A 24,824-nucleotide genomic window follows, 5' to 3' on the forward strand; every position below is an offset into this window, starting at 1 on the left:
AGAAGCTCTCCCGGAGGTGGGAGTTGAAGATGTCCCTGACAGAGGGCTCGGCCAGACGTTCCCAACAGATCCTCACAATCCGTTTGGGTCTGCCCGGTCTGTCCAACCTCCTCCTCCGCCAGCGCATCCAACTCACCACCAGGTGGTGATCAGTTGACAGCTCAGCCCCTCTCTTCACCCGAGTGTCCAAGACATGCGGCCGGTTGATTAATGTAAAAACTGAAATAAAATACAATCAAACTAGGTTTTTCTCCCACTTTATTTTTAAATATGCACACTTGTGTGCTTATGTGTGTGTTCTGCTCCGTGTCTGTAGACGGGGCCTTTTAGGTGGGTGCCGAATGGTCGTGAAAATACGGTAATCTGAATTGGTTACATATTGTAGGTGTCATTGGTAAATTTCCATCATACTTTACAGATAGTAATGGGTACATTAATCCTCAATAAGGCATTAGACATTAATTTCACTGAATGCAGCTCAGCTGTACCAAGTAAAAGTAAAGCCATTTCCATTTATAATTCTTTTTAAATTGGTAAATATCCCACTTTTAATGCTGGAATCTATGTTGTAACCTGTCCTTTTTACACTGAATGGTGAGGCGTGGGCTGTTGGGCTGCCCTGAAAAAAACTCACCTCTGAGGTTACACTTAACCCCACGTCAGGTCTAATGTTAACAAAACTAACACAGGGTGGTGGGTCGGGGGAGGGATTCATTAATAACAAGACAGTGATGTCTGCAAGGTTCTCATCCACAAAGTCATAAATCAGCTTATTGCAGAGCCGTCAACTGCAACTGCCTACTAAAATGACAGACCTTTGTATAACATGACACTCGGGTCACAACTTAAGAAACACATAAAGAAGTTATTTGTGTTCAACAAACACAACAGCAGGAGTGGCAAAGGAGTCTGCTGGTTATATTTGTGCAACATGATTTGGGGAAAAGTGGCTATGTAAATCCTGTTATTCAGCATTGATCTGCCACCTGCTCCATCTCCTGCATCAGTCAACTCTTCTGACGGTGGTGAAGCCAGCAAGACCAACCAAACAGACAGTGGGCTGTCACGTTAGGTAGCACCCCTCGATAATGCCTCCCGAGTCCTTTTCCCTCCCCATAACTCCTCCTCAGGGACCAGAGAGGAAATAACACGTCTTGCGTTTACATTGCCCAATGCCTGTTAACCCTTTAATTCTCTTTAATTCTTTTTGCCTGTTAAACTGGAAGAGTTTCACTTGCATATCTTGCATTTCGTGTGTCCCAGTTTTCTCTCTTGATCCATTAAATCGTTTGGAAAAATCACATAATGATCCAGTAAAATTGCGCACACAGAAATCTTCATAATTGACATGGGGGTTATTTATCGATCCGGTATGTGTTCACAGCATGTCCTACGTTGACATAAGTTGACACATACAGTACATCATCACGTTGTGAGCGTGTCATCAAGTTGTATTTTTTCACAGCATTTTTTTAATGCCACTTCCCGCGAAAAGGGAGGTGACGTCATTTCCCTGGGAAACTAGTCTGTTTGAATTTGCGTTCTTGTTTGTGCTTTTTATCAGAGATTTTCACAAAAGATTACTCAGCTACAACCCACACACACCATACGAGCAGTACTCACTATACAAGCCCACACACAAACATATTATGGATCCACCAAAGTCTGTGTGCGCGAAACGGTTTACCGTGAGCAAAGCTGAATTCAGTGCCAGATGAAGACGCGATATCTAAACGCGATATGTAAAATGATATATCTCAGAAACTAAAGTATAAATTCATTCCAAATAAATTTCCTGTGGTTTGAAAGGCTTCTGTGTTACTTTTATCCATTGACAATTTTGAGGGATCTAGCTATGGGATCTCTGTATTTAGAAAAATATGTGTAAAATTAAAAAACGATTAAAATTTTTTTGGTAGTTATTTGCACTTTTTGTCAATTTATTTAGTTAGTATGGACTTGCAGCATACAGATTATTAAAATTGGCTTATATGGGTTGTTTTGATGTATAGGAAATAAAAATACTCAATAAAATGGCAGTATCCTATGCAAAAATGTAAAAATATGCTTAGATGGACTTGTTCTATGGTAAGTCCAAAAGGGTTCAACAAACATTAATCATCCAGTGATAATAATGGGGTCGTATCTAAAAACACTGACCGTAGGGTGCGTTTTTTTCCTTGACCTGTTGGGGGAATCTTGAAATTCCAAAGTTTCTGGCAAACTTCACCCCAAAAGGTTCCTCATGACTTCCTTCAGTGGTTTTTTTTTTTGGCTTGGCAGGGATGGTCAAAAGTTTGAAGAAATAGTTCTAGACTTTACAAGTCTAGAGAACAAATATTACTTTAAAAAAAAAAAGAAAAAAACATTAAACTGGTCAACAATAAATCTATATGAGGACAGGAAGCTGTATAACTGCACTGCAATTTCCAACTGGCCAGCAAGAATTCGCTTGGTGATTTGTATGGATGAAGAGGTCCCACACTGGCGAAAGTGTGGGACTGGCAAAAGTGGTCCTTAAAGTTATTCTATGCAACTTCCTAGAGCGGCAACAGAGACGGCACGGTGCCGTCTCTGTTGCTCTGTGCTCTGTGCACCGGCGCTCTCCGCTCTCGCCGAGCAGCTTCCGAGCTGCTTCCGAGCTGGAGCTGCTGCGGCTGTTCACGGCTGTTCACGTGTCCCCGCTCGCTGCTGCTGCAGCGGACTAACGGCTCCCGCTCCCCGGTCACACACAGCGGGACCGACCCGCTCTGGAAATAACTACCGGTACATAATATCTATATACTGGGGTCCGTGGCCGAAGGGAGGGAGGGGGTTACACTGGGACACTGTGAGCCCAGGAGGACCGTGGGAAGTGAACACGTCGGGCTGGAAGCGAGAAGCGAGTGCGCGCATGGGACAGGGCGGGGGGACGTGGTTTAAAATGAAGACATCTGATTGGTTCTTTCCCTTCCTGGACCTGGACCAATCCATATCATTCGGACCGAATGGGGGGGGCTTAGAGGTGCCTCTTTCAAATCTTGCTAGCTGATCAGGGATCAGGGATTTGTTGCATAGAATACCTTTAAGGAGAAGCAAAACGTGCTCAGTAAGATACTTCATATTGCAGGCAACATAGAAATGTTTGCATGTAAATTATTAGATCATGATCAAATGAAAAGCACAATAGTACTTAAATATTGAAGTTGTGTATGTTACCCCTCAGAGCCACCCAAACACATGCTGCTCCTTGATAAAATGAGGACTTAAGAAGAGCAGAGGAGTTTGTGCTGCTCATGCAAAAGCTTTAGACCTTTACACTGGCAGTCTCCAGTGACAAAAGTGCGACCTATGGTGAGATTTTACCCATCCTGCAAAAGCTACAGCAACACTACACCGTGCAGGAAGAGAACTCTGCCTTGGTTGTATTTGTCACTGGCTCACTGGCTTTATTTTTGACTGCTCAGTTCATATGTCTTTTAAAAAGGACAATTTTATTAATTTATTTATTTATTTATTTTTTTCTTTTTAGAAACATTTTGGAATCGTGGAATTGCCAGAGAATGATGCATGTTGTATTTGTTCATTTCTATAGGAGAATATTTATTTTATATTGGTGATGCTAATCAACTTTTTGTTGTCTCTTTTTTCCCAAATGAGAATTGATAAGGGAATCGATAAAAACCGAATCGTTAAGCAGGATAGAAAATGGTTGGAATATCTTAACAATACCCATCCCTATTAATGAACTATTTTGATGGTTTTCGTGTTAGTAGCTTTAACCATTTACACTTTTGATTTGACGTACTGAGATGTTTCATCTGAAGGTCTCTGGCTGTCAAGAACAGCACTGTAGACAGACAGCACTTCATAGAAACTGAAAAGCTTTTGAGAGTCAGCCAACAAGATGATTTAATTCTTCTTCTTTGTCCTTACAGAAACATAAAGGCAAAGAGAGACCCACTAGTTATCGCTGTGATCACTGCAAGAAAGTCCTCACCACTTCATCAGGTCTGAGAAAACATAAGATGACTCACACTGGAGATAAACCGTTCACTTGTGATCAGTGTGGGGCAGCTTTTACCCAACAAAGTCATCTAAAGATTCACCAACGTATTCACACTGGAGATAAACCGTTCACTTGTGATCAGTGTGGAGCAGCTTTTACCAAACAAAGTCATCTAAAGATTCACCAACGTATTCACACTGGAGATAAACCGTTCACTTGTGATCAGTGTGGAGCAGCTTTTATCAGACGAGATAGTCTAAAGATTCACCAACGTATTCACACTGGAGATAAACCATTCACTTGTGATCAGTGTGGAGCAGCTTTTACCCAAGAAAGTAATCTAAGGACTCACCAACGTATTCACACTGGAGATAAACCGTTCACTTGTGATCAGTGTGGAGCCGCTTGTGCCACAAAAGGTAATCTAAGGACTCACCAACGTATTCACACTGGAGATAAACCGTTCAGATGTGATCAGTGTGGAGCAGCTTTTACCCAACGAGGTAGTCTAAGGACTCACCAACGTATTCATACTGGAGATAAACCGTTCAGATGTGATCAGTGTGGAGCAGCTTTTACTACATCAAGTTATCTAAAGATTCACCAACGTATTCACACTGGAGATAAACCGTTCAGATGTGATCAGTGTGGAGCAGCTTTTACTACATCAAGTTATCTAAAGATTCACCAACGTATTCACACTGGAGATAAACCGTTCACTTGCGATCAGTGTGGAGCAGCTTTTACTCAACAAAGTTATCTAAAGATTCACCAACGTATTCACACTGGAGATAAACCGTTCAGATGTGATCAGTGTGGAGCAGCTTTTATCACATCAAGTTATCTAAATATTCACCAACGTATTCACACTGGAGATAAACCGTTCAGATGTGATCAGTGTGAGGCAGCTTTTACCACATCAAGTCACCTAAAGAGACACCAACGTACTCACACGAGTGAAAAACTCTAAAGATGTGATCAGTGTGAAGTGTGGAATTGCAAAAAACACCTCAGCACAAAAAGCAAAATAATCAGACATCATACCAATACTCGAAAGACTATCATATGATGCCCCCTGGACACCTCCTGGGAAGGTGTTCCTGGCATGTCCCACCAGGAGAAGATCCAGGAGACACCGGAGGGAATGTCTTTTGGCTGACCTGGGAACGTCTCTGGATCCCTCCAGAAGAGCTGGAGGAAATGTGTGGGGTGAGGGAAGTCTGGAAATCTCTGCTCAGACTGCTGCGCCCGATAACCAGTCCCACATCAAGTGAATGGAAATGGATGGATGGATGGACAAAATCCATATATCTGCAAAAAGCAGAAATTTATTGTTACACCATACTGAGATACAGAATGTAATCTAACTATAGTATGAACTATTCCACAAATACTGCATTAGCGCATCTCTAACATCTCTGCCTTCCTCCTCTCCACCCCGAGCCACTGCCACCACTGGCTGAGGTGATGCTGCTGCAGGTACATCCTATGATGTTTCTTACATCTTTCCATGACTTTCACAGATTATGCAGTGGACAGGAAGTCATCACCATTCATTTCACCAGTCGGACATCACAGAAGGCAACCTGCTGAATTCATCTTCCACAACCACTCGTGCTCCGTTGACTTTGTGCTTAAACGCAGACTGTTCTGCTGTCAGTCGTCCAGTGTCATGGAATGGTTTCAAGAGCCAGTCCTGCAAAGGATAAGTAGAGTCTCCAAGAATTAAATACCCAGCAGTCACTCTATATTCCTGATGTGAGCTAGGAAGATGTTCCTCCGACTGGCTAACTCCTGTGTATGTATTATATATGTAATCAACCATTTGTCCTTGAGAGCTGAAATTTCAGGATCGATTCCTTGAATGCTTTGCTAAATTTGCCCCTTTTTAACATTTCTTGATATTTTTATGTTAAATCCACTGTTTTTGGCAATTTCTGAGGTTTTGTCCGTTGGCGACACTCACTGGTGATGCATTGAAGTCCAGTATATGAGGAAACATGACGTCAACAATAAGTTCAATACCACAAGTGAAGGACATGACAGTCCCCACATCACCAGTGTTGTGCTACGTCCAATGATCATGTGAACTCTGAACTTATAAATGTTTGTGAACATTTTGTGAACGTGTATTTAAACTTTAAAAGTCGGTTCAACCCCGACCAGCCTCCTAAAATGGCCGCCTTTTCCAGAACTACAAGACCAGCATGCTTTGGGGGCGGTGCCTAAAAGCAGCGCGCATCCAATCGGTGCTGGTGACGTCATCGCAGACCGCGACCCGCAGTCGACAAAGCCCGCAGCTGCCCGACCCGGATTCCGAGGAGGCGTGAGCTCATGAGCCCTGGTGATCAGTAAAACTTAGAGCGGTTCAGAACTGAGATTACTGCATACATCATCATCATTGTGTTCGTTATGTTGTAGTCGCCATTTTCTGCCAGTCATTCACGTTTGAAACGCCTGCGTTTGCCATCCGGTCTAGTTGCACATGGCGAGGACGCGTCCATCTTTAAAATACCAGAGTCCCGCCATCTTTAAACACTGCAGCCACGTTGTTTGAACCTGTTTTGTTGGATCGTGTTTATTATTGTTTGAGTCCATGCATTTAACTTTCATTTCATTTTTATTGTTGTTGTTTTTCTTGTTAGTTAATCTTTTTTGTTTATCGTAGTGTGCCATCAGGATTGATTTTGGGTATTTATTTACATCTGCTTTGGTACCCGTATGTAAATAAATTCTGATTGATTTTTAATGAGGAGTTGTTTGTGTTTCATACAATTTTGGTCACATTGACTGTTTGACAGAGCCAGTGCCAAACTCTTTAAGAGCCTTCAACATTATTCACCAGGAATAATAGAACCTTCTGGTTATTCTGGTGGAATAATCCCTAATTTACAAGACTGATTTCTGCTGTTAAAAGTTATCATTTTCCTGGTTAAGGCCCAGGTGGTGCCCCTACGAGGATTATTATCATTTTAATAATTCAATTTGATAAATAGTCGACTTTATTAATTATTAATAATTGTTGAATAAAATGTTAATAACCTTTTGATAACTGGACAGCTAAGCTACCCTGTGGCTCAACACCAGGTAAGTTACACACGAGTGGAACTGTAACAATCTCACAATAAACCACATGAACATATAAAGGTAGGAGCACAAGTATGTAACCTGTCAATCACAATGTCAGCCTTGGTTCTGTTAGAGGAACCTGCTGATGCAGGATCAGTAGCGAGTCTTCAGGGACCACGTAGACCTGCTTGTCCAGGACTAAGACTGGACCATCAGCTGGTTCAGGTACCAAGAGGATCTTCTGGATCTCTGCCCTGAACTGGACCAGCTGCTCCGGTTCAGACCAACATGATGCTTCAGCTGGAGCTGCTGACAGGTCGGACATCTGTCGCCATGACGACCGTATGTGACGACTACTCGAGATAAAAGCCAGATCCTAAAACATCAATAACTACGTCTGAGCAGACAAACATTAAAGAACCGGTTCTTTAAAGTTGTCTTTTAAATTAAAAGTAACATGTCACTGAAAGGTTGGTTGGTACGAACTGATGTGAATCAGCAATATATGAATAAAGTTTTTATTGAATGTTTGGGCTACTTTCAGAGTCTTTTATCGAGTTGGCTGCAGGATTATAGAAAGTGTTAGACCGGTCTCTCCTCCTGCGGCTGCAACAATCCGAGTGGAGGAATCTGATCGTGATGCTTCATGTTTTAAATATGAGTTTATGTTGTTCACACTGTTATACAGAGGTGATCACGAACATCCACTGTAGAGCCTGTACCAATAGGCTATACTCAGGGCAACAGGTTGATTTTGTTTGGACGCGTGCTTCTCATTGATGCAAACGCTCAGACTTATGATCCGGGTCGGATATGCCAATCCATTTATTTTCTTGATCAGCAGTAGTCAAAGCAAAAGTAATTCCACTATTTAAAATAAACATAAACTTATGACAGAACGCCACTCTCTGTCTTGCACGGTTGCACGGTTGCACGTCTTGCACGGTTGCACGGTCAAAAACTGTTTGTCTTCCCCCTGTCGCACCTGCCTGCAATCACCACCCAGGAAGGTTATAATGGTTTCCATGACAACCACCCACCTGGCTGATTGACAGGCTAATCATGACGTAACAAAAAGGGGGTATGACAACTCATATTCAGCTAAATAAATAAAACAATAAATCAAAGTATTTTGGCTCCAACACACCGGCCCCTAATTGAGAACTGCAGGAAGCCGTGAACAATTCAACTTAATATACACAATGGAGCCAATATTCATAAAGAAAACTCAAAACAAAACAATCCTCTCGTAGAGGTTTAAGTGTCTGCTGCTTGAATCAAGCAGAGCTTGGTTCCTGGTCTGACCAGTTACTGGTTCTGGTCTTTAATTCTCTGTTTGATGTCTTCAAGTTGTAGTGTAGTTTCTTCAGTAATGGCGGGAGCCATCCTTGCTGTCTGCTCAAAACTCCACATCTTCCTCAAGCATGCTGTTCTCAGGACGGGTCTGCGCCGTTACCTCTCCCGACAGCTGCCACAGCTTTGCTGTGAGCTGCTTTCTTCAGCTCCTCGTTCTTCTGCCACATCTTTTCTTGCCACTTATCAAATGAAGATTTTACTTCAGGCTTGTCTGTGGTTGGTGCTTTTCCTCCAAGAATGTCCATGTCATCATCATCCTCATCATCATCATCATCATCATCAGAAGGTAGGTCCTGAAAATAGTCCAATTCATCCTTGAGCTTCCTGGTGAAGTTTCTGTCAATTTCCTTTTCCTTTCGGTCCCAGTTTCCCTTCCCCCCAAAGGGATCAACGCGGGAAACCTCAATGTAACGACCCCCTATGTAGTCTTTATTTTTCTTCTTTCCCACTTCTTCAGAGCGTAAATCTACATAGACGTAACCTGTTCTATTCCCACTTTCATTCTTGCCAATCCTGACTGCTATAGGCTTCAGCGGGGGCATGAATTCTCTGATTAGTTGCTTTTTAACACTGAACGGGATTCCTCTGAGCTTCACTGTGAAACCTGTCGTCGGCTCCGTCTCCTGTTTGGCCGTTTTCTTCACTTTGCTCTGCTTCTTATCAGCGGCAGGGTTAGTTTTTGAGATGGTTTCTCTGTCACTGCTCTCATAGGCACTATCCGGTTGCTGAACAGGATCGCTATCCTCTTTTTCATCATCACCGTCATTCATCTCATCTGCCTCCTCTTTGGTGTCCTCTGTTTTTGTCATCTTAAAGTCATGGTTGTACTGATTTTGTAGCAACTCCTTCAGGTGTGTTATGGAGGTCCTGTTGACATTAACACTTTCATGCTGCTCACTGTAGCTGGAAAGGGGACCATTAACGACCCACCCCAATAGGGTCTTAATGGCGTATGGCCCACTGCCACGACTGTTCACAACTTCCCACGGTTCAAGTAGTTTAGAGGCATTGGTACCAATCAATAGCTCAACGTCAGCTTGAATGCGTGGGAGAACAACCCCATTCAAATATGGCCACTTATCCAGCTCCTCTTCTTTAATCAGGTTCCCGATTGTCACAGGCATTTTATTTTGGGTGTAAACCTTGGGCAGGCCGTAGAACTGTTCTCCAGTGAGGCTTGAGATTTCCAAGTCTGTTAGGATGTAGCTGGAGACAGATGCCTTTGGGCCCATGGTGAGAAGGCTGATTTTTGCTTTCCTCCCACTCAAATTCAATTTTTCCATTAGCGTTTCAGAACAAAATGTGTCTGTGCTGCCGGGATCAAGGAATGCATAAGTTTGAATTATTTTGTCCCCCATGCTGGATTTCACCTGTACAGGTAGGATGGACAGAATGCCATGGCTGTCACCGGCCCCCGTTTGTCCACAAGAGACTTGTGTGTTGCTCACTGATGGATTCTTTGGCTGGTTTGTGTTGCTTGCTCTCTCTTTAAAGTCAATATGAAGAAGACTGGGATGTGTTTTATTGCACATTTTGCAAGTCAAACGTTTGTCACAATGTTTGCTCATGTGTCCACCACAAAGGCAGCCAAAACAGATTCCTTTTTGCTTTATAAAGGACACTTTGTCCCTGTGGGATTTCTTCTCCATCTGTGGACATTTATCCAGAGTGTGATTTTTTGAGCAGCATACACAAGCGTTGGTGGTGTGAGCAGATGTGTTACTTTGCTTGGGACTTGGTGGAGATCCGGTTTGGTCTTTAACTTCCATCTGCCTTAAGTCTCTGGTTCATCAATGGCGACTCCAAACAGACAAATTTGTGGTCAATTCCCACCAAGCCGAGCTTTCAACTTCTCCAAGGTCTTTTCCATCTTGCAAATGAGCTCAAAAACCGGCGCTAGCCTGCGATTCTGCTCAAGAATCGCATCCAGCTTGCGGTTTTGCTCCCCCAATGTTAAAGTCTGAGTGTTGGTCGCAGAGCTTATCCCCTCAGCCACGTCGGGCAGCTCTCGTGTGGGGGAAATCATGGATGCGCGCGAAACCGTGGACAAGCCTGTGGAGGCTATTGCGCAATCGGCTGCAAGGAACATTAACACTGATGGCATCGGTATGCAAAGGAAGAATAAAAAAAGTGTGGTAACATTAACTGCTAAGGCTTTTGCTGAAAAGATTGAAAGGTTGCAAAGTACTAGGAAAGCTAAGCTAAATACTGTTTTTGTTACTCATTAGGGTGGAAGTATACAATTTCTGACGCAGCTCGTGATTTTACACGTCGAGTTGGCCTGAATGACGGCCGACGCGCAGCAACCCGACTAGAGTCACCGAGCTCGCCCGGCCGATAAACGGCACCTAAGTGGATCACATTTGGAGGTGTAACAGAGTTTTGTTGTTGACTCCACTTGCCACCTATTACTTTTTAGATAGTACCAGTATCGTGAGAGTTCATTGGTTGGCGTGACTTTCCTCTGTCTATAAATACTGGCTGTGACGTTGACGCAGTACCAGAATGAGAGGATTGAGTTCACGGTAGGGTACACAAAGCACTGTGTTACGTTAACTCTGTCATAATCACATAATTCAGGAATACAACTGTCATGATATTATGTTTATCTACATTACAGAAAGTGGCGACTGCATTGTACTGTACTTGGTGCAACAAATTGGTTTTATATCGTAGTTAGCTTCCTTAGCTTCTAAAGCTGAGCTAACTTTTCTAACTTCTCTGTAGGGCTGCGCCTCGTGTGTGTGCGCGCACGTGCTTATGACTGACCAGTGAATTCTCACGCTGTATGCAGGTATATATTTTTGTTGTGTACACATTTATTTTAATTTATTAATACATTGGACCAGAATGAGAGGATTGAGTTCACGGGCTGCGCCTCGTGTGTGTGCGCGCACGTGCTTATGACTGACCAGTGAATTCTCACGCTGTATGCAGGCAATAAATGTCAGGTGAAAAATCCAAGGAGTGTCGGTCCCTTACTAACACAACGCAGACGAAAGGAAGCTGAAGTGAACAACTGTTACAATGGTGCCGTGACCGTGCTCCAGGACTCTTCACGTCGGGGGCGTGAACACCCGCTCCGGAGAAAACAACCGTGGTTGCCGTCTTCTGTTGAATCACTGGCGCACCAAACTATTTTGAGGTGCAGTCGTCTTCTTCACCAACAGGTGGAGCTGTTGTATCATTTATGTGACGGGAGAGGTGAATTTGGTCACGGAATTTTTTTTTTTTTTTCTTTTTTCTTTTTTTTCTCTTCTCTCCTCCATGTATTGAGGTGAGGACTTTGATGGGTTCTGTCATAAGTGGGTGGTGAAACGCCATTTGATGTTTGTTTTGTTTGTTTTACAACTTATTTGGGGTGGTATTTCAGCCAGATATCCATCAGATTGAGTGAATTTAGCAGTCAGATTTTTTTTTTTTTTGTTTTAATAACAGTATCTGTGTTTAGACATTGGATTTAATTTTGTTTTTGTTTTGTTTTTTTTTACTTAGAGGCTGTGTGCCTTGAGATTTATCAATCCAGTTACTTTTTTTTTTTCCTGAAGGTGCAGATTTTATCTGTTTTTATTTGGGTCCAATAATTTTGGGGTTTCAGTAACTGTTTGCATATATTTGCTGTTTTCTATCGCTCCATCAGAGTTGTTTTTATTTAAACCAAGGGTTTTGACTGACACATTTTTTCATTTCAATTATTTTTTTTTGCGCATCCATACGCGCTAGTTTTTTATTTTACTCTTCCCTTGCCTAGTACTTTCTTAGTATTTCATACTTAAAATGGAGTTGGGTACTGGTGTTGGGAGGGGACGAGGCATATTAAGGTTTGCTCCTGTGACTTCTGTGGGTAGGGGGAGAGCACGGTTACAGTCTGTACCTTTCACATCCACCCCTATGCCAGATCTTGAAGATGTGTCTGTGGATGATGACACTCTTGCCACACCGCCGCGGGTTGGAAGTGTTGGGCTTGATTCACCCAGTACGAATGATGCCAATGCTTCAGTACATATTATTGCAGGCATAGCTAAAGAAATTGGTATGTCAATTGGGGAAAGTATTGCTTCCTGCATAGAGTCAAAGTTTGGTAACGGGGCAAGTGCTAATGTCGCTGGTAAGACATACACGTCAGTGGGGGCAGATTCATCCCTGGTGAACCTGGTGGTGAAGTCTGAAGTAAGGGAGCCAGTATGCTTCAAGGGGGATGGCACAGATGCCTATACAGTGCATGAGTGGGAGTCAGTAGTCCTGTCATATCTCAAAAGACAGGCAATACCTGTAAAAGAGCAGGCGGAAGAGGTCATGAACAGACTCATGGGGAAGGCGAGGGAGGTGGTTAGAGTAGCAGTACGCAGCAACCCCTTTCTTGTTCTGTCTGAGGGCCCAGATCCCATTTTTGACATATTGAAGCAACATTTTACTGACACAGTTTCCTCCATCATGCCGTTGGCTGATTTTTACTCCACACTACCATTTTCTGCTGAAGACTCTTTTGAGTACTGGCTCAGATTGAACAAGGCTATGGAAGTGACTGAGGACTGTCTGAAAAGGCAGAATAAGAGGATGGATGACCCATCACGTGAACTCACTACAATGTTTATTAGACATTGCCCTGACTCTGAACTGTCCCTACTATTCAGGTGCAAGCCTTTACAGAAGTGGACTACTGCAGAGGTCCATGAGAAACTGGTTGAGCATAGGCGTGATAAGAGACATTCATCTCAGCCTAGGGGCACCGTGGCTGTGACCGTGATGCGCCAGGACGTTGGTTCTGGTCTCCATACTCAGTTACCTGCTGGTAAGCCCGCCAGTGGTCCTAAAACAGGACCAGCATCAGGCCAGCCCTTACAGGAGACTGCTGAGCCTTTAGACCGCATCCTTAGCATGTTGGAACGTATTCTAGAGCAGGGACCACAGCAGGCTCGGCACTATGGCAGACCAGAACGCACGCCACAAGGGGGCCCCAGGAACAGGGTGCGGCCCTCACTGCCATGTGAAGTGTGTGGGGACAGGGGGCACACTACTCGTTTTCATTGTCATGCCAACCATCTCTGCTTCCTTTGTTATGCTTCTGGCCATGTGCTCACTGATTGTCCTAAGGCAGTAATGCCTCAGCCAGCGGCTGGAGCTGCCGACCAACTCGCCGCTCAGCAGCAGGGAAACTAGCAGGCCAACATTTTGGGGGGGCAGGTGTTGGACCAATAGTCAATCCCCCAAATACGACAGATGAAGATTTAGAGTCTGTTTATGAGAGTGTATGCGAGGAGCTGAAACTGAGGAGCAGAGTCATATTACAGAACACGCAGAGAGTTGCTCCTTATGATGAGCTCTTCCATACTAAAGTCCTGATTGGTGACAAAGCAGTAGTGACTGCTATGCTTGACAGTGGTTCGATGGCATGTAGTTTGAGTTCTGCAGTTTTGCAGCGACTGTCGCAGGAAGGAGCGATTAAGGGCCCACCGCTAGCACCTACAGATGTGGTTTTGATTGGGTGTGGAGGGTCACGAACCAAGCCTCTGGGAGTATGTGACCTGGAGCTAAAGCTGTTCGGCTACTCAGTGATTGTCCCGACACTGGTAGTTGCTACGCAGAGTGATGATCTCATTGTAGGGAGTAACCTCCTGAAGTACCTGATTCGACGTCTGAAAGTGTCAAAGAATGTTTTGGGCCATGTGCCTTCATCTGGGCACAGTAAGGATGAACAACACAAGCTATTGAGTTTGTTGGCTAATGTGGAGGTGTGGTCAGGCGGTGACATCCCTGACAAAGTGGGAACGGTGAGACTGAAAAAGGCTGTGACTCTTGATCCTCTGAGTGAACATTTGATTTGGGGCCGGCTTCAAACTGTCAACAACATTTCAGTTGGCAGCGCCGTCATCATGGAGCCTACTACTGCCAGGTCGCGTCCGCAGTCTGTGTTGGTCGGGAGGACGGTGGCTTTGCTCCGTGGTGATGGTTGGCTGCCACTCAAGGTGATAAATCCTTCTGATAAGCCTGTGAAACTGAAACGAAATGCAAAGCTTGCCGACGTCTTTCCCATCATAGAGTTGGAGGACTTTGACAGCTCTGCTATGTATGATGCTACACAATGTGTTTTCCAGCAACAGGTGCAAAGGTCTGATGATGTGGTGTCTGATAATGGGAATGACTCCCATCTCACGTCTGAGGATTCAAGCCTCCCAGATGGGCATGATAGGGTTGGAGGACCCATTGGACCTCCAGGCAGTTCAACTGCGCTTTTGCATGACCTAGGGTTGGGTGACATTGATATAGATTCTTGTACCGTGTCCTCTGCTTGCAGGGAGAAGCTTGTTCAGCTGATAGCGCAGTATGAGTCGATTTTTTCCAGACACAAGTTGGACTGTGGAAAAGCTACAGGCTGTGTTCACCGGATACGGCTCAGTGATGAGAGGCCCTTTCGGTTGCCGTACCGGCGTATTGCACCCAACCAATACGAAAAGCTCAGACAAACGCTTGACGAGATGGAAGAACGCGAGATCATAAGAAAGTCCAGTAGCGACTTCGCTTCGCCCTTGGTCCTTGTTTGGAAAAAGTCAGGGGACTTGAGACTCTGCACGGATTTCCGATGGATCAATGCACGCACCATCAAGGACGCTCATCCGTTACCCCATCAGGCCGATGCCCTTGCGGCGTTGGGTGGCAACACGTTCTTTTCGACCATGGACCTCACGTCTGGGTACTACAACGTTGAGGTTCATGAGGATGACAAGAGGTATACAGCTTTTACATCGCCCTTTGGGTTGTACGAATACAACCGCTTGCCGCAGGGTTTATGCAACAGCCCCGCAACCTTCATGCGGATGATGTTGTCCATCTTTGGGGACCAGAATTTCCTTAGTCTCCTTTGCTACTTGGACGATGTCCTTGTATTCGCTCCCACTGAGGATGTGGCATTGGAACGTCTTGAAATGGTCTTCGAACGTCTTCAGGCCCACAATTTGAAGTTGGCACCCAAGAAATGCCATTTCATGCGGAGGTCGGTGAGGTTTCTCGGCCATATTGTGAGTGCAGAGGGTATCGCTACGGACCCCGAAAAGGTGCGTGCCATTGCTGCCTTAACTGAGGCGGATCTTATGGAAGATGGGACAGGGATCCCATCGCAGCGGAAGATACGATCGTTTCTGGGTATGGTAGTTTTCTACCAGCAGTTCATCGAGGGGTTTTCCTCCATAGCCAAGCCGCTGTTTGGTCTCACTGCTGGACCCAAGGCCCCTTTCCGAAAGAGAAAAAATGGTCGCCCGTCCCAGCGGACGCTGGTGGTTGCAGATTGGACGGAAGAGTGCAGACAGGCCTTTCTCCTGCTGAAGCAGGCTTTGCTGGATCAGGTTGTTCTAGCCCACCCAAATTTTGGGGAACCTTTTCTTCTCTCGGTGGATGCTTCCAGCAATGGCCTTGGTGCGGTCTTGTCGCAGGTACCAGAAGGAGGCACAGTAGCGAGGCCGATTGCTTTCGCTAGCAAGTCGCTCTCCTTTGCACAGTCAAGGTACCCTGCGCACAGGCTAGAGTTTTTCGCCATGAAATGGGCTGTCTGTGACAAGTTCCATCATTGGCTGAGGGGACACCCGTTCACGGTATGGACGGATAACAATCCGTTGACTTATATCCTGTCCAAAGCTAAATTGGATGCGTGCGAACAGAGATGGGTCGCCAAGCTAGCGCCGTATCAGTTTGATATTAAATACATCCCAGGCCCCAAAAACATTGTCGCAGACGCTCTGAGCAGGGAGCCCTTTGTGCATCCAAGCGCACTCCATCGCTTGACAAGAGTGGCATATGAGACTCTGTTGGCTGAGGCTGGTGCTGTTTGCACAGATCAGGTGCAGGACGTGTTTCGCTGGTCTACTCACCCATTTGAGAAGAACTCTGTTGCTGGGCCTTCGGTCGCCTGTCAGTATGCTACTGCTGTTGTCCGGCCTGGGGCTTTGTGTGGTCTGGAAGTGGCGGCCGTTCTTGGGTCACACAAGTTGCAGGACGGTGTGGCGACCCCCCATGCATTGTTGTTGCCACAGTTCCCACAAACCGTGTTGCCAGTGGAACAGGTTGAAACTGAAGCGCTGTCCCATGATCAGCTGATGGATAAGCAGAGGGCTGACATGGTGTTAAGCAGGGTGATCTCCTTTGTGGAAAGGGGACGACGACCATCTAGGAGAGAGCGTGCCCTAGAACCAGCTCATGTACTCCATTTGCTGAAGAGTTGGGATAAGCTAGTCATGCAGAAGGGCGTGCTTTATCGCGTCTCAAAGAGCCCTGTTACGAAGACTAAATCTTACCTGTATGTTGTACCTGCTTCACTGAAAGCAGTCGTGCTGGAAGGGGTCCACGATGAGGCAGGTCACCAGGGCCAGCAACGGACCTTGTACCTTGCTAGGCAGCGGTTTTACTGGGCAGGCCTGGAGAAGGATGTGAGGAAGCATGTGAAGAGCTGTAAGCGTTGTGTGCTGAGCAAAACCCCCGAACCAGAGGCAAGAGCACCGCTCGAGAACATTGTGACAACAGAACCTCTTGAACTGGTGTGTATAGACTTCTGGTGTGCAGAAGATTCTAAGAACCGATCGATGGACGTTCTAGTTGTCACCGACCACTTCACGAAGATGGCGAATGCTTTCCTTTGTCCAAACCAATCTGCCAAAGCTGTGGCCCACCAGTTGTGGCATAACTTTTTTTGTGTTTATGGGTTTCCGAAGCGCATTCACTCAGATAGGGGGGCTAATTTCGAAAGCGCCCTCATTGCCGACCTATTGAGGATTGCTGGCATTCAAAAATCTCATACAACGCCATATCACCCGATGGGCAATGGCTCATGTGAGAGAATGAACAGAACGCTGGGTAACATGATTCGGGCGCTGCCCACAAGAGCGAAGCACCGATGGCCCCAGGCGCTGAAATCTCTCACATTTGCTTACAACTGCACCATTCACGAAACTACTGGGTATGCACCGTTCCTCCTGATGTTTGGGAGGATACCGAGGCTGCCCGTTGACCTGGCTTTTGGCTCTGTTCTGAACATCCCTGAGGTTGTGAGCTATGATGATTATGTCCATTCGCTGAGACAGAGTCTGAAGGAAGCTATGGGGATTGCTCGAACCTCGGCTTCCAAACAGTTGAAAAGACACACTGATCTGTACAATCGCAAGGTCAGGGGGGCTCCAGTTGAAGTCGGGGATCATGTATTGTTGGCCAACAAGGGAGAGCGTGGTAAACGCAAGCTTGCTGACCGTTGGGAAGATGCCATTTACCTGGTAATTGGGGTGAATGTGGACAGTCACACCTTCAAAATCCAGCATGGCTCTTCTGGTGTAGTGAAAGTGGTCCATCGCAATCTCATAACACCTCTCACCTTTCTGCCACCCCCGGACTCTTTCTGTGGAGATGGGCGGGCCTCGCCGGCCTCCTCTACCTCTGAGCAGCAGGATGGTGCTGTCATGGATGATGACATGTCGACGGATGCAGCTGAGTATAGAACCAAAGTCTGGGTTTCTCAGTTGCCCTCCGAGGGGTCTGTTGACCTGAGTGTAGAGACTGACAGCCAGTCTCAGGATGCCCGGCAGGCTACACCTCTTGATTTAGCTCCAGTTCAGCCACAAACTGGTGGCTCCAGCCTACCTGGCAGTTGGGGCGGTCCACTCCCTTCACCTGCGTCGGTTGCATCTCAATCTCAGGATCCCCAGCAGCCAGATTGTGAGTTAGGTAGTGTGGTATCTGATCAGTGTTCCAGATCTGGCACTGCTGTGGCTGATGTTGCTGGGTCACATGACCGCAGTTCCGCACCACGCGATGCGGCTGCTCCGGTTCCGCTAGTGGGACCAGCACACAGTATCAGGTCTAGGGCAGGGAGGCTGCTTAGGCCTGTAACTAGACTTATTGAAATGATGGACCAGAAGATTGCAACGTTTTAATAGATAGGGTAACCCACGGTCTACCTGGTTCCTCAGTTGAGTGTTTTTTTTTTTTTTTTTTTTTTCCCTCGTTCATTTTTTTTGTTTTGCGATATGAGAGTTTATACCTTTCTCGGTATGCTGTTAAATGTATAACAGATGTTGCAAGTTTATTGAGATGTAAGATTTTTTTTTTTTTTTCTTTTCTGCTTCGTTTTTTTTTGGCTGGGTCTTGGCCCACGTGCAGTGTCAATAGGGGGAAGTTTGTTTGTTTTTATAAACTTGGATCCCTGGGTTTTGATTCCTGATGAGGGATTATGTGGTCACATTGTGTATTGGACATGTAACAGGCATGTTTACCTGTGGTGGTAAAAAGGGGTTTGGCCGGCCTCTTTCTCCCCTAATTCTTTTTTAGAGAATAGTCTCCTGACTGGACTACGTGTGACTTCACATAGATGGTTTCCTCTGTCACTTTTTTTTTTAGGTCAATATGATAGTGTTTTTACTGTTGTTTTTTTTTTTTACATTGTTGTCATGTTCTGATTTGTGCTCATGTTTCATACCTGATGTACCTGCTCGGCATGTATTTATTTTGTTTTTCTTTCTTTTAATTTTTTTTCTGGATAGTGGCGTGTGCAAGTGGAGTTCAGCAGGGGGGAATGTAACAGAGTTTTGTTGTTGACTCCACTTGCCACCTATTACTTTTTAGATAGTACCAGTATCGTGAGAGTTCATTGGTTGGCGTGACTTTCCTCTTTCTATAAATACTGGCTGTGACGTTGACGCAGTACCAGAATGAGAGGATTGAGTTCACGGTAGGGTACACAAAGCACTGTGTTACGTTAACTCTGTCATAATCACATAATTCAGGAATACAACTGTCATGATATTATGTTTATCTACATTACAGAAAGTGGCGACTGCATTGTACTGTACTTGGTGCAACAAATTGGTTTTATATCGTAGTTAGCTTCCTTAGCTTCTAAAGCTGAGCTAACTTTTCTAACTTCTCTGTAGGGCTGCGCCTCGTGTGTGTGCGCGCACGTGCTTATGACTGACCAGTGAATTCTCACGCTGTATGCAGGTATATATTTTTGTTGTGTACACATTTATTTTAATTTATTAATACATTGGACCAGAATGAGAGGATTGAGTTCACGGGCTGCGCCTCGTGTGTGTGCGCGCACGTGCTTATGACTGACCAGTGAATTCTCACGCTGTATGCAGGCAATAAATGTCAGGTGAAAAATCCAAGGAGTGTCGGTCCCTTACTAACACAACGCAGACGAAAGGAAGCTGAAGTGAACAACTGTTACAGAGGCAATAAAGGGGCTCGTCCGGGATTTGAACCCGGGACCTCTCGCACCCTAAGTGAGAATCATACCCCTAGACCAACGAGCCAACGGGTGGTTTGTCCCAACAGCACCACCTGGTGGTAGAAATGAAAGACAGAATGCAAGTGTTGCAGAGAGCTTTCATACCTGGAAACATGATATTGATTAATGAAACAAAAAAACAATCTTCTGGAATAGTTTCTCACTTTCTTACATGAACACGGAAGTACCCAATGCAGCAGCTTCAGTCACCCAACTCTGACTGAACAAGGAATATTTCCAAATTTCTAAGTCCATTTTGCCGAATGTATATCCCCATTAAGGCGAGAATGTGCGAAAACAGGGCTAATCCAGGTTTTGAACCCAGGACCTCTCGCACCCAAAGCGAGACCAATTTGACCGCACCACCTTCCTGGCATGGCGTGCACTTGTGTCTGCGGTGCAGTTATTCATCCAGCAGATGGCGACATTTCCCCGAATCACCGCCCGCCACATGAAGACGCTCTGGGGTTCTTTAGTTCTGCTTAGAGCCTCTGTATTTAAATTAAGTGCATGTGAGTGATAGCGTTGCTGAAGATATGTTTTTTCTGCTTTAATTATCTTTTGTCTTAAACTGAAATAAAAAGGAAGAGTTTTTTGTTGTTGATGTAATGTCACTTTCCTGCCACTTGATGTCGCTGTGACGGCTCTCCTGCAGCTGCCGGCGGAGCCCAACGCCTGAAAGGGAGAGGAATCCACTTACAGTAATAGGTTTTAATCAAATGTAATTGGTACACAAAGATCTAGTTTTTCTCGGCTGTGACAATGAAGAGGGGATTTAAGGAAACGTTAGTTATTCTAGATGCAGTTTACAAACATGTTCAAGAAGTTTATTGTCATCTGCAGCAGTAACACAAGGTTGTATTGAGAAATTAAAAACTTGTGACAAGGCATGCATTTAATAATAATATTGACAATCAAAGCAAAGACGAACAAGGAACTAAAAGCACAAACAACAAGAAAAAATTACTAAAATCTGTATAAATAAGGGCATTTAAACAGCTGAGCTCGCCAAACCCAAGTTGTTAGTTTTATTGAAAACATTAATACTTTATGCCCTTTTTGAAGTATTTAATTTTTTGAAATTAATATTGTTGTGAAAGTTTCAGGTGAAGTATAAACACATTTATTTTAAAAGCAAGTAAAAGGAGTACTGAATGAGACTATCCTTGTCTTCTCAAGCACAAAAACACTATTTCTCTCTGAGTTTAAAAAAAATACATTTTTATTTAATGTATTTACCTTAAAGTAAGTCTCTTTTCTTAAGAACAAAATACTACGTCATACTGTCTGTGTGCACTGTGGAGGTCACGTGGTTCCAACATAAACTAGAAGCTGACTTGATGTATAAACTTGATCTCCTTCTCTCAAAAGAACTACTTACCTTAGAAGATGAACTTGAATTAAAAAACATCCAGCTACACCTGGATCAGTTTTATTTAGACTTGGCTAAAGGAGCTGTTATTAAAAATCTGTTATTATAAATCTGATAAATACATTACATGTCTAACTGAATATATCTGCAAACATGCAATCGTTAATCTAGAAGTTGTTGTGTAAACTGAGGGCCAAATGGAGTTAAGTAGCCTGTGATACTGGAGAAACTATCACCAAAGAGTTACTTTCTCTGACATCATGACTGCTCACCTTCTCATGTGGCTGGAAAACTGTGACGTCTCATTCAGCTGTTTCAGGTTCTTTCCTGCAGCGTTGGTGGTATAGTGGTCAGCATGGTGGTATAGTGGTCAACATGGTGGTGTAGTGGTCAGCATGGTGGTATAGTGGTCAACATGGTGGTATAGTGGTCAACATGGTGGTGTAGTGGTCAGCATGGTGGTATAGTGGTGAACATGGTGGTGTAGTGGTCAACATGGTGGTGTAGTGGTCAGCGTTGGTGGTATAGTGGTCAACATGGTGGTATAGTGGTCAACATGGTGGTGTAGTGGTCAGCATGGTGGTATAGTGGTCAACATGGTGGTATAGTGGTCAACATGGTGGTGTAGTGGTCAGCATGGTGGTATAGTGGTGAACATGGTGGTGTAGTGGTCAACATGGTGGTGTAGTGGTCAACATGGTGGTGTAGTGGTCAACATGGTGGTGTAGTGGTCAACATGGTGGTATACTGGTCAACATGGTGGTGTAGTGGTGAACATGGTGGTATAGTGGTGAACATGGTGGTGTAGTGGTCAGCATGGTGGTGTAGTGGTCAACATGGTGGTGTAGTGGTCAACATGGTGGTGTAGTGGTCAGCGTTGGTGGTATAGTGGTCAGCACACACAGTAAGTGGACTGGTGACATGGCTTAGCACTAACGATCCAGGTGAGGAAAACACTACCTATGGGTGGCCGTCCACACTGAGAGGCATCACCGACCATGACCACAAGGAGCATCGCCACAGAGACCCCCCCAACCCGGACAGACCGGGGCAGACCCCACACAGAAGGTGGAGTCAGGTCTGAGGGACCCCCATGACGACACCCCCATGGGCGGAGCAGACACACCTCCCAGTTTGGACGACCCTCCTGAAGAAACACTGGAGCTAAAAACTAAAAGATTAAAAGAAAGTAAAAAATGCCTAAAAGTATCAAATGTTTAGAGAAATCTATACAAAACTTAAGATGAATAATATTTAACATAAAATAAAATTAAAGTCATTAAAAATGGATTAAAGGTTTAAAGATAATAAAAGAGCTAAATAAATAAACACAATAACTAGATGAAAAGACTAGGTAAATGAGATCAGATAAAAGCCAAACTAAAAAGGTGTGTCTTGAGCCTCCTTTTAAAAATATCAATGTTCTCTGCGGCCCTGAGGTTCTCTGGTAGGCTGTTCCATAAATAAGGGCCATAATGGCTGAATGCAGCCTAACCGTGGGTTTTGGTCCCGGTTCGGGGAATGGTTAAAAGGCCGGTGCCAGAGGACCTCAGGGTCCGTGAGGGTTGATATGGTAAAAGCAGATCAGATAAATAAGAAGGCCCAAGACCGTTAAGACACTTAAAAACCAGTAAAAGAACCTTAAAATCAATCCTGAAGCGGACGGGGAGCCAATGCAGTGATTTTAAAACAGGTGTAATGTGCTCCCGCCCTCTGGTCCTCGTCAGCACGCGAGCGGCTGAATTCTGTAGTAATTGTAAGTTCTTAATACTCTTTTTAGGAAGACCAGAGAGTAGGGCGTTACAATAATCTAAACCAGTGTTTCTCAATCCTGGGCCCTCATTTATCAACCGTGCGTACGCACAGATCTGTGCGTAAAGCGTGCGTACGAGCATTTCCACGCAAAGTATGGTATTTATCAACATGTATTTGTGCGCAGAAAAACGTGTAAATATACGCACAGCTCCGACCATGCGTACGCACAAAACCTAGTGGTAGAACAGTGAAACTACAAATAGAACCCATTAAAAGAGTCTCAAACTTTACATGTGAAGTTTGAGATCGCTGAACTGTGACTGAACGGGGAACATGTGCACATGTTCCCCGTTTCCTCCAATTAATAAAAATTCTCCATAAGTAATTCAGACATTTTGAATAATTGGTGTGACAAGCTATAAAAGACAGCTTTGGCAGGACGACCTGAAAAGAAAATACAAGTACCATGGCTTATCTTGCACTGTTGGAGGATTTAGAGACCGTGCGCTCTGCAAAAACGCGCTCCGCAGAGAGCGCGTTTTCAAAGAGCGCGCTGATCTGTTCAGTGAGAGCACGGAGCGGCTTCTCAGCAGTACCGCTTCCCCAAAAACATTCTGATGGATCTATGTTGTGATTTACAACTCCATCCCAGTCACATCCAGCTCCTTTCCACCCTGGGATGTTTGTCCACCGGAACATTTCAGAGAGAGATTGGAGACATGCGGCATTTTGCAGCAAAATCATGCCGGCAGTGTTGTATGCAATAATTTCTCTGGCCCTAATTTACACCCAGTTTCCATACACACATCACCAACAAGCCCAAATTAAACGAGGATTTCAAGCCATCGCCGGATTCCCAAACATAATTGGAGCTATATTGCACCCAAATCACAATAAAAGCACCATCACAATGAATTCAGTTACGTGGACATGAAAGGATTTCATTCAATCAATGCACAAATGCAACTATGTCTCTGTTGCCCGTCGTTGCCCGGTGGCCTGCAGGAACGCAACACTCATTTATTCTGCAGAACAGCTTTATTGGTGTTTGCACCTCCAAGCAGGAGCTTTTGACTCCAACCAAATCTTAATTTATATGGATAATCTTCCAAGAAATATATCAAACATGGTCAACATAATTATTTTACAAGCCAAATATCACATACATTAATGCAAATGGAATAACAGCAAACCCGCATTGTACAACTGAAAAATGAATGTAAACTGTACTTAGCGTCTCTTAAACCAGTGGTTCTCAACTCCGGTCCTCGGGACCCCTGTCCTGCATGTCTTAGATGCTACCCTGCTTCAGCACACCGTGATACAAGTACCTGTGTCATCAACAGAGCTGTGCAGACCTTGGTGACAAGCTAATTAGGACCTTTAATTAGAATCAGGTGTGTTGGTGCAGGGAAACATCTAAAACATGCAGGACAGTGGTACTCGAGGACCAGGATTGAGAAGCACTGATCTAAACGACTAGAGATAAAAGCATGCATCAGCACCTCTGTGCTGGCCTGAGAGAGAAACGGGCGGACTCTGGCTATATTCTTAAGATGGTAAAAACCTATCTTCGTAATATTCTTTATGTGTGGAATAAAAGTGAGCTCAGAGTCAAAAATAACACCCAGGTTCTTTACACATTGCGAAGGTTTAAAATCTTGTAGTTTTGGTAAAAGTTTCTCTCTCTGGCCTTCAGGACCAATAACTAAAACCTCTGTTTTGTCCTGGTTGAGCTGTAGGAAATTATCTGCCATCCATGACTTAATATCTAAAATACAGTTAAAAAGGGCATCAAGTGGCCCAGTATCATCAGGAGACACGGCGATGTACAGCTGTTTTAAGGTAAAAAAAAACAGCTTTAAGGTAAAACATAAGATGTTTCAATCCACATTTTGAGTTTGAATAAATACTAAAATGACAAGTTTGTAAAACAGCAGTACTGATGTACACCTGGTTCTTTTACTTTCTAATATTTCTCAAGCTCAGACTAGGAGGATCCAACACAATACCGTATT

General features: G+C 44.6%; 1 protein-coding gene and 1 non-coding gene across 2 annotated transcripts in view; one reads left to right on the forward strand and one right to left on the reverse strand.

Moving 5' to 3' along the window:
• LOC133442589 (zinc finger protein 665-like) overlaps positions 1-6,807 on the forward strand; it is a 40,578-nt gene extending 33,771 nt beyond the window's left edge. The window contains exon 6 of the mRNA XM_061720597.1: positions 3,918-6,807. Coding sequence (XP_061576581.1) covers positions 3,918-4,958 — 1,041 coding nt within the window. The 3' untranslated portion in view covers positions 4,959-6,807. The remainder of the gene's footprint in view (positions 1-3,917) is intronic.
• A 12,825-nt stretch (positions 6,808-19,632) lies between these two features.
• On the reverse strand, positions 19,633-19,704 carry trnap-agg (transfer RNA proline (anticodon AGG)). Its single transcript has one exon. It is a non-coding gene; the product is annotated as a tRNA-Pro (tRNA).
• Between the last annotated feature and the right edge of the window lie 5,120 nt (positions 19,705-24,824).

Source organism: Cololabis saira, chromosome 4 (genome assembly GCF_033807715.1).
Source record: "Cololabis saira isolate AMF1-May2022 chromosome 4, fColSai1.1, whole genome shotgun sequence".
Classification (NCBI taxonomy): Eukaryota; Metazoa; Chordata; class Actinopteri; order Beloniformes; family Belonidae; genus Cololabis; species Cololabis saira.